Source organism: Python bivittatus, unplaced genomic scaffold (assembly GCF_059951505.1).
Source record: "Python bivittatus isolate LINGU-HERP-01145 unplaced genomic scaffold, Pbiv_v1 ctg000530_np1212, whole genome shotgun sequence".
Taxonomy (NCBI): Eukaryota; Metazoa; Chordata; class Lepidosauria; order Squamata; family Pythonidae; genus Python; species Python bivittatus.
In genome coordinates, this window is record NW_028277085.1 from 7,085,261 (window position 1) to 7,095,523 (window position 10,263).

The following is a 10,263-nucleotide window of genomic DNA, read 5'->3' on the forward strand; positions in this document are numbered from 1 at the left end:
GAAGGATCTAGAAACCAAGCTCTTAAGAGGAACGGAGGAAAGAATTACTCGGGGTGTTTATTCGGCAAAGGAGAAGAGTTGAGGGGAGAGAAGATGGCAGCCTTCGGATATGCCAGGGTTGTCATGTAGGTATGGAGGTTCTCAGCTGGCCCAGAGGGAGGGCCAGACCAGCGAGTTAGAAACAAAGAAGTAGGCTTAGGGCGGAATTGGCAGGAAATGCTTGATTATCCCCGTTTAGGATGGACTCAGGAGGACATTCCTGGCTATCCCGCGGTCAGCCCCCGGAGCAGCCCGCACCTGAAGCGGGGCGGTCTCCTTCGCTGCGGATCTCGAGAGGTGGGCGAGCAGCTCTGGCGGGGGCTGGACTAGCTGACCCGCGAGCCCCTCCGCGGCTTCTGCGATCAACTCACCCCTTAGAGATCCCTGTTAGGCGACGCCCCGGGCCGGCCGTTCGGCTGATTTAGCGCGCTCAGCACCCAGGCCAGCCGCCCCAGGGCTGCCTGGTCAACCGACCGGCCGGGTCCTCGGCGCGCGACCGCCCCGGCCGCGGGCCCCGGCCGCGGGCCCCAGCCGGGGACCCCAGCCCGGGACCCCAGCCCGCGCCTCTCTGCTCCCGCTCGGGGGCTCCCCGCGCGCGCCGCAATCGCCCCTCCGACCGGCGCGGAGAGCGCAGCCAAGCGCGCGGGTGGCTCCCCCCTTCCCACAGCCCCGTGCCCCCCGCCCGTTGCAGTTCCCCCCTCCTCCGGAGAGAGGCGGCGCAGCTCCCGGCCGCGCCGCGCCGCGCCTGCGAAGGGAAGGGAAGGGAGGCGGAGCCGCCGAAGCCGGCCGACACGTGGGCAAACGGGGGCGGAGGCGGCTTCTTAGGCAGCGGCGGGCGCCGGTATTGGGCCTTGTTGGTCGCCGCCGCCGCCGCCGCCGCCGCTTCCCCGCCCGCCGCCGCGCCGCCCCGAAGCGCTCGCCAGGCAGGCAGCCAGCCAGGCAGGCAGGCAGGAGAGGTCGCCATGCCGGGCGCGCTGCGAGAGGAGACGGCGCAGCTGCTGGGCGACTACGTGCAGCACCGGCTGGGGGGCGCGGCGCTGCCGCCCAGCCGCACGGCCGAGACGCTGCGGCGGGTGGCCGACGAGCTGGAGAGCCGCGAGCGCCTCTTCTTCCGCAACGCCTGCGGCGCGGCGGCCCTGCCGGAGCCGGGCGAGGCGGCCGCCCTGCTGGGCCGGGTGGCGGCGCAGATGGAAGCCGAGGGCGGCCTCAACTGGGGCCGGGTGGTGGCGCTGGTCGTGTTCGCGGGCAACCTGGCGGCGGCGCTGGCCGAGCGGGGGGCTCGCGAGGAGCCCGGCGCCCTGGTCGAGGCGCTGGCCGCCTACCTGGCCGAGGAGCAGCGGGACTGGCTGGAGGCGCATGGCGGCTGGGTAAGCGGGGCGGGCGGGCGAGCGCGCGCGCGGCGGACCCCGGCCCCTCGCCCTCCGCGGGCGCCCGCGGGACCGACCCAGCAACCGGGGCGGCCGCCGCCGCCGCTGCTGCTGCTCCCGCGCTTCCTCCCCCTCCGCTCCGCTCCGGCGGAGACGCCTGGCCGGCCGCTGCGGCGCAGCCGGGCTCCGCTCCCGCTCGCGCGCCTGGCGGAGGGAGCCCCGCGTCCGCTGCCCAGACCCTGCCCGGCGCCGGGTGCCCCGTTCCTCGCGTGGGAGCCGCCGCAGAGGCAGGGCCGGCAGCCGCCGACCCTCCTCCCCCCCGCCATCCCCGGCCTGGGCCGCAGCGCCGTGGCGGCGTGCATGACCTTGGCGCAAACGCTTCGCGGGCTGCTTGAGATGCGCGCTCGGTCGCCGGCGCGGTGCTGAGCTGGCGAGCCCCCTCCTCGCCCGCCCCCCCCGCCCGTCTCCCAGCCGTCGCCCCGATGCAGACCACGAGGGGAGCCGAATTACAGGGGAAGGAGGCGAGGAAGGGGAGGGTTGACTGACGGCTGGTTGCATCAGGGAGGCCCGGATAATTTTTTTCCATATAAGGGAAGCAAACGCGGACAAACCGTGAGAAGTTGCCTGAGAAAGCGCTTTCCTTGGAATCTGCCTCGCTGGTCTCTCTCTCTCCTCCCCCCCCCCCCCCATTGCTCCCTTCTTCCCTCTTTCGGGGCTTGTTTCTTTTTAAATTGTGCTCCGGGCGGCAGCTTGAGCGCAGAGCAGCCGCATTATTCATGCCGCGCACACGCTGGAGAAGAGCTGCCCACGGTTGGAGGCCGGGCTGGGCGGCCTGGCTTCTGGGCCCAGCTGTGCCCGGCCGAGGGAGGCTAGAGGCCCTGGCGCCTCCCTTGAAGCAGAGGGTGCCAGCAGAGCCTGCCAGGGTGAAGGGCTTCGAAGGAAGGTGCCCTGAAAAAACACCAACTTGGTTGCTTGGCCTGCAGCGTTGATGCCTTTTGCCCAGGCGAACCAACTTCTCCTCCTCTTCAGAAGGCCACCTGAATCCGCCTGGATGGGCAGAATTGGGGCAAGAGTTCTTTGTCTTTAGTCTTGCGGGTCCTCCAGCTTAAGGTAGCCTCCTGTCCCCCGACACATCCCAGGGAGCTTCTCTGCACAGTTTCGTGCTACTCTGGTGTGGCTTTTCCCATGTTCTGCTAAGCCACATGATTCATCTGCTAATGGCTTTAGTGCATTCCAGGCACTGTGGTCTAACTGTAGCTTAGGGTTTAATGTGCTGTTCGAAACCAGCCTGCTAGGACCTGTTCAGATCATAGTTAAGCAAACCCTGGCTTAATGCGATGAGTGAACCTCCCCCCAGTTGGGCCCTGGTTCTTCTGGATTGACAGGGTCTTGTCTTCCGAACGGCCTCCTCTGAAATTGGGACTAGCACAAAGCAGGACCGTTCTGGTCTTCAGGGCTGACCAGGTAAAGGGCCGCCCCTGGATATCTTCTTCCAAGTGTAGATTGCTTGCCAACAGACCCGTACGTTGTCCAGTATTTAAAAATATTTACTTTACAGAGGAATAGGTTTCCTGTGAATTTTAGTTCACAGGCAGGTAGTAAAGCAGCTGTCTTGCTTTATGCTAGTCCAGCCTGGCAGGAAAACAGATGGTACTCTTCAGATCAAGAACCTTGAGATTAGAGTCGTGCATCTCATGAAACCATGATAACCATGGTTTGCAAAAAATAAACCACAGCTCACTGGGCTTGTGTAACATGTTGAACTGAAACAGTGGTTTACAAGCCACTGGCTGGATTTGCATATATACTAAGGCAAAACTGGGCAACTCAATTTATGGCTTAGCAAGGTGTGTGAATTGAGCCTGTGTGTAGTTAAATAGAAGGAGGGTGGTATAATCCCAGGAGTTTGGAAGCGTGCACCATGGCAACTGTGGGTGTGCATGCATTTCTGCATCAGATGATTGTAACTGTGGTGTCCTAGACCTGACCATTGAACCAAAGAGTGCTTTCTTTTCTCTTTTTTTTGCTCAAGATGTGCTCGTATTTAATTGACGTAGTGGGAAAGCAGCCTGTCCCTTGAAACTGGAGATGGAAAATGCAGCTGATACTTTATGTAGAATTTGTAGGTCTCCATTCGATTTGCTTTTTTACAAAACTGGACAGCATCTGGAACTCTTGAGTTCTAGCAAATGGATTCTTCCTCTGGCAGTATTGATAGGAAGATAGCTTTTTGCCCTAAACCTTGATGAATGAAAGAAACCCAGCTGTACTTTGTTTATGGTAGAAGAAAGTGGTGTCCTAAGGCTTGCACAGATTTCCCAGCCAAAATCTTTGGAACAGGGAAACATAAGGAGGACCTACAATGTTTGTTACAAGTTTTGCTCTCCACCCTCCATTACATACCACATTCTGGACCAGCTCAAGCTGCACAGATGCTGTCAAGGGCAGATCCTTACCAAAAGGCAGTAAAGATGAAGAGCAAGAAAGGAATAGCAGAAATTATGCTCGTGTCTGCTGATTGAGAAAAATGTGGCTGAGTCAAAAGGATGTATCTCCTTTATCTGTAGTAAAGAAGGGTATCTCCAAAGCCTTAAGATGGCAGTTGTGTTTCCAGTATAGTCTACTTTTCCTCCAAGAGGTGTATATATAGAAGTGCCCCCATGAAACGGTTTTGTGGAATATATTAGGCTGACAGAGACTGACCCGAAGTTACCAAATTAACCACGTGCATGCCTTGGAGATGAGAAGGAGAAGTGGGGAACTTCCCACTCAACATTTAGAGTCATTGAGCTCCACCTCCCATTAGCTAATGTCTGCTTGGTTGCTGTGTTCAGATGGTGGAAATCAGAGTCCATTAACCTCCGGAGAGCCATGGGCTTTCCCCGTCAGCTTTAGCACTCTGGTGTAATGGCAAACTTAGATGGCTTGGAATGGGGTTAGGCAAATGCATGCAGAAGACTGTCCGTGGATACTAGTTACAACTATACATTATGTCCAGGCTCAGAGGAGAAAATATGTTGAGTACCAGCTAATGAGGAACAGGAGGCTGCAGTTTCATACCAGCTCTGCTTCTGAGCTCTCTGAAGGCTGCGATGGCTACCATGGGAGGGTAGTTCCTGGACCTTTAGTCTAATCTAGGAGAAATTGACTTGAGTTCTTACATTCTATCCTGTTGATTGTCCTCCCATGAACTTCTCATAAACCCTGCAGAGCTTGTCATGTTAAGTTCAGCCAGGGAAGTGTCTTTCATGTCATCTTCTGTAAGGTTAAAATACATTATTTAAAGTAAACTGAGGCAAACAGGAATGTCAGGCAGTTCTGGTAGGTTTTCATGGCTTCTCCAGTAAAATCTTTGCTTTTTTTCTTATGGGTGGTGAAGATTGGGTAGTTGTAATGGTATCTCTGATCAAAACTGGGCCAAGAACTGCAATGTGGAAATTCTTCTGCACTTGACCTTCTCCAGCCTAATACTGTCTTTCCATTGGCTGGCTTCACATGCCAATCCATGGTTTATTGACTAAGCCACATCATCTTGGGCAAAGCCACAAAATGGCTAGCATATAGAGTGGCTCAGTTCACATGGTCCACAAAGCCTAGATCCAACCAACCCCAAGGTACTTGTGACTTTGGGGGGGGGGATTTCTTTTTATTATTATTTATTAAAAAGGTACTTGTGGCTTAATGCAGAGTTGGAACCGAGGCCCTGAGACTCTGGCACAGCTGATTCTACAAAGCCCCATGGGAAATCAAATGCAACTCCAGCAACGTGGTTTGTTCTTGCAAGTTTTTATTGGACTTTCCCATCCACCTATTTGAGTTAGACTACCACCAACAAAAGCTGTTGCTTTGTCTTGGATATAATCAGAACAAGAGAGAATTTTTTGCATTCTTAAGTGCTTGGCATCTTTCTAGCCCTTGCTGATAGCTCAAGTCTAGCCCGTTTTTTATCTTTCTTGATAAGGTTTGTGGCAATGTAGCTAGGAACCCCGTGAGTTACAGTAACTCTGTTACTGGATGGCTGCCAGCAAAACACCCCCCCCCTTTTTTTTTTTTTTGATGTGAGGATCAACCTATCCCAACCTGTTGGCTGTACTGGCTAGGGAAGTTGGGAGTTGTAGTCTCAGACACCTGGAGGTCACTAAGATGAGAAAGTTATTGCTAATAGCAGAAGAAATGTCCTTGGCTAATCTTTTAGGTCAGCAACAACAAAGGGATAACTTTTTAATTTTTTTTATTTTTTTGCATCTGGCCCAGCTGAAGGTTATAGAAACTTCCCTCTGTGTATATTACAAGCTTGTTCTCTCGCCAACACTCCCCAGTGTAGGATTTCTTGCTGCTCTGCAAAATCCAACCCTAGCTATTGTTGAGTGGGTGCGGGTGTAAACCTTGGCCAGGAATGTGAATAATCAACTTCAAAGCAACTATTTCTCACAGTACTACGGGTAAAGAATACATAGAAACCTTCATTCAGTTCTCGGTTTTCAAACAGGCCAGGGGAGAGAAAGTAAGTCTATTCAAAGCCACCTCTTCACTTGTGGGCAGTTGTTTCCACCTTCCGCCCCCACCCCCGGATCTTTGCGATCGTATTCTGCGTTTGACTGGTGCCCACAGGCTGCATCAAAGGTTTAAACTGGACAAAAGTGCATTTTCTAGTCCATGAAAGGTGAAATAAGATGCTGCTTCCCGGGTAGGGAAAAGGATCTTCTTGGAAGCTGGCAATAAGGTTTTTCTGAAGTCTGCTGGCAATAAGATTTTTTTTCCCACCTATGCGATTTGAGGATGAGAACATGTGTGAGTCATGTCTGGCTACAGAGGTCTGGAAGCCCAACACTCTTCAAGGCTGGGACATTCGCCTTGTGTGACTTTTGCATGTGGTGGGTATGTGGTGTAGTTATGGGCTTTACTGCGAAAAAAAGTTATTTCCAGGAACTTAACTTCTCCAGTGTATTTGAATTTTGCCAGCCACACTTAAGTGGCTGCTTTTCCCAGGAGCTGATAATTGGAATCCTATTGTAGAAGACTGGTATCTTCATTCCAAAAAGGGAAAACTCTTTTTTGGGTGGGGGAGAATGACAATTTGTGATACTGGCTTCTATGACAGATTGTGGGTCTCCAGTTTTATCCCTTACATCAAGGTGGACACCTTTATCCAGGTTGAGAGAGGGGAGTAACCCAGATGATCAGGAGCTTGGAACGAAACAGCTGGTGAGGAATGGTTGGAGGTGCTGGAGAAGAATTGCTTAGCTTGGAGAAGAAAAGATTGCAGGGAGACACGAGAGCTGTTTTCAAGGATGGGAAGGGCTACCACGTAAAAGATGAGGCAGACATCCCAGAAGACAAGTGGGAAACAAGGAGTTTAAATTACAAGGAAGTAAGTTCTGGTTGGACATAGAACGTCCTAATAGGAAAAATGGTTCATGAATGAATCAGACTGCCTTGGAGATTTGCTGGAGGCTTTTGAAGAGAGGCTGGCTGACTCATCTGCTGAGGTTGCTATGATAGTGGACTTCTGCACTGGATGGAAAGTAGGGTTAGATGATTTCCAAGATCTTTCCAACCTTTGCCTTTTATGTTCAAGGGTGGGCGGGCTATGGATTAAAAAAAAAGTAAACCCTGATTACTTTAACTACATTTTATTGAATATGAATACCAATCATGTAACTTTTCATTTCCTGGAACGTGAAGAGTAACCATTTGGTGATAACCTTGGGAGGGTTTCTGGCAGCCATCTAAGCTTTGTCTTAGATCCACCTTCCCCCTCTTAGGACCTGCCAGAAGGATAGAGACTGAAACTGGGAATTCTGGGAATTGTAGTCCTTTGCAGCTTTGAACCGTGCTGGGTTGGAGAATGCTGCCTTGAATAAGAAGACCCCTTGGTATTGGTGGCTGGAAGGAGAAAATGGAAGTCCAAATGCGCCCACAGGGTGTATCTACTTGCTCTTCTTCTGCCTGGTGGGATGTAGTTCTACACATTCTTGCTGTATTATAAGACCAGAGCTTGAATCCCAAATCCTGGGGAAGGCTCTGCAAGCATTTTGGCCGTGCTGAATCACTGCAAGAGGAAGTAATTGATGGATATAGACTTTCTACCTCCCTTAATTTCTTTTAGAGCCTCTATTTCTCCTCTTGGTTACAACCCTCTTTACTGTTTTAACTGCTCCTCCTCTAACGCTCCCATCTTAGAAGAAATCTGAGTGATGCTCAGTAATGTAATGGCAGGGTTTTGTTCTGTTTTTAAAGGGAAGAGGGAAAGACATATTTCTTTCTCAACCTCCTTATTTTGGGGTGTTGGATATTTTCTGCGGTTGGAATCGCTCCGGCACCTTTGCCCTAGTAGCTCTGAATGGTGGCTCGTGCCATTTGGTTCTCCTGCTCAAGAAGCAGCCCACCTGAATGTTAATGATCCGAGTGGCCGCTGCTGGCAAACGCGTCAACTGACATCCACCCTCCCGTCTCCTCAATGTTTGCCCAAATTAAAGTGGTAAAGAACATAGTTCCGAAAGAAATTAAGGGCAGGGCCAATTTGCATAGACATCTGCCAGATAGGAGTTCAAACATGGCCATCTGGAGTCATATTCTTGTCATTCTTGATTATTCTGAATAAAGAGGCAGCAACACAGCTGCTGGTTCATTTCTGGCACAAGCACACACGCACGTAACAATGATGTTTGGTTTTGTGCGAATGGGATATCGGCTTCCCGAGTGGAGTTTGGGCAGCCGCGTTCTTATTGCAAGCACAATAGCGCAACCCTTGTTTTTTCTGTCGCTGATGGTACAGTCATCTGTCCCTATTGGCAAAAGGCTGTGCCTGTTTCCTTGGTCAAAAAGATCAAAGATGCATATTCAGCTAATGGGTGTTCAGGATCTCTCCTCCTTCCACTTGATTTGGAAATATATTGAAGTAGCAAAGTCTTGACGCTTGAAGCATCTCTAGTGCCATCCACAGTGTTGCTTCCAGATTTGCAGCTCTTTGTTTGTCAGCTCACTTTGTGGAGGAACATCACACGCTTGGCACCTCTTCGTTTCTCTCCTAACTTAAGACTGCTTGTATCCTCTTATCTTTTGACGTCACGTCCCACCAATGCCATTAAATGTCTCCTTTGCGCCAATATGAGACTAACCTACTTTTTCTAACCTGGTGTGTTCCATGTCAGCTGGACCAATTCTCACCATACTTAGTTATCATGGTGACTTGGAATTCTGGGCATTGAAGTCCAGCACATTTGATGGGTAACAGATTGTGGGAGTCTGCAAATTATCTGGCTTACAGAGAAGCTCTTGAAACTGCCAGTGGTCGAGTCTCAGATGAACGTGACTCCTAATGTTGCTCGCTCTCTCTTTTCTTCTAGGACGGCTTCTACCACTTCTTCAATAAGCACGATTCGGATGCAGCTGACCAGAACAGCACCATAAGCAATGCTATTATGGCGGCAGCAGGATTTGGCTTAGCGGGCTTGGCTTTCCTCTTGGTGGTGCGATAAGAACACATCGGTGGACTTAGACTGCAGGGAGATGGGATGGGTGGGCACGCTCCTTTCTAAAACTGCTAACGTCCCAGCGAAACGTCCATTCTATATTTCTACAACGGTCGAAGATAGAAACCTATATATAAATATATATTTTTAACTAGAGTTGGGGCAAAACTTAGTTGAGCACATCACCTTCTGGCACTACCAGTGGTCGGTGAATGCCTCTTTGCGCTCATCCTGAGACTGGGCACCTTCTGGATCTTGGCGTGAGGGCTGTACCTGGTCACCATTTGTCCTGGGAACTGTGGAGTGCTGGGTGTTACGCTACGTGTTCATGGTGGGCTTGTGATGGAACCAAGTGGAAGACGTGTTTGCCTTTCTTCTTTGTGTGTGTGTGGGGGGGGGAGGATGGGGAGGGATCATTGCCTTGTGAAATGTGAGCCAGTATTAATAAGAATGAAGAGCTTACTCCTCTTGTGGTGCAATGCAAATCATACTGAGGCCACTCAATCACATAAAGTTGCAAGTTCCATGTTGCACAGAGCATTATAGCTTACATGTTTTTGTTATAATGACATAACTCTTAACTTACACTACAACTAGATGTCAAGAATGTTGATACCAAAACAGTTAAGGCTGCAGAACCAGTTCTGAACTGAAGTTGTTTAACTATTAAAAGAACCTTTTTAAAATTGGTATATTTGGGAGTCCATTGAAGGCTGGGATTTCTGTGGATTTCCTGTCAAATCCAGAAACTCCATATAACTTAATATATTTTTGAAGTATTTATCATTGTATAATACTGGTAGCTGGTTAACATCTATTTTTGTTAAATTCCATTTTTTTTAAAAAAAGAAAAGCTCTCCAGTTGCTTTCTTGGCTGCATCTGTCTTATAACTTGTTTAACAGTTCTAGTTTTGGTAATTGATATACTGTGTAATGTACAAAATAGTCCTGAGAAGTGTTTTGTGTCCTTTCCTTTAGCTTGTACAGTTTTAATATGTGAATAAACAACTGAATATTTTTATTTTAAACAAGTCTATGAGTGGACTTAACATGGATTTCTTTCTTTTTTTTTAAAGGCCCAACATGCAGGTAGAGTGGAAATGCCTTCAGGAAAAAGCTGTTCTTGGTTTTTAATCCTTTTCGTTTGCTCTTGGGGGAGATAAATGTTATTGCTTCCTTGTTCCAGTAAGCGGGAGGCTTGACGCCATGTTTATGAATGCAAGGCAAATTTCTTGCAAATGTTTCAGATGCTTATGTCACAGTGTACTTTCTGTCTAACAATGTAGCTTGGGAATCTCTCCTTCCAGGCCATTGTGAGGCTGTGTGCCTGTGGTACGTGTGATGAACACAAATTCAAAGCATTTGCAGAGGTGGAGAAACAA

The 10,263-nt window shown here is 50.3% G+C and overlaps 1 protein-coding gene across 1 annotated transcript; it reads left to right on the forward strand.

The window, feature by feature from the left end:
• The first annotated feature begins 858 nt into the window (after nt 1-858).
• Nucleotides 859-9,912, forward strand: BCL2L10 (BCL2 like 10). Its single transcript, XM_088148532.1, has 2 exons — nt 859-1,406; nt 8,756-9,912. The coding sequence occupies exons 1-2, from the start codon at nt 1,002-1,004 to the stop codon at nt 8,885-8,887; spliced, it is 537 nt and encodes a 178-aa protein (XP_088004658.1). The 5' UTR covers nt 859-1,001; the 3' UTR covers nt 8,888-9,912.
• Nucleotides 9,913-10,263: the final 351 nt, after the last annotated feature.

Excerpts from the sequence above, each read along its gene's own strand:
- BCL2L10 (XM_088148532.1), top strand. The coding sequence starts at position 1,002 with ATGCCGGGCGCGCTGCGAGAGGAGACGGCGCAGCTGCTGGGCGACTAC. Across the intron at positions 1,407-8,755 it reads TGGAGGCGCATGGCGGCTGG|GACGGCTTCTACCACTTCTT; the intron begins GTAAGCGGGGCG and ends CTTTTCTTCTAG.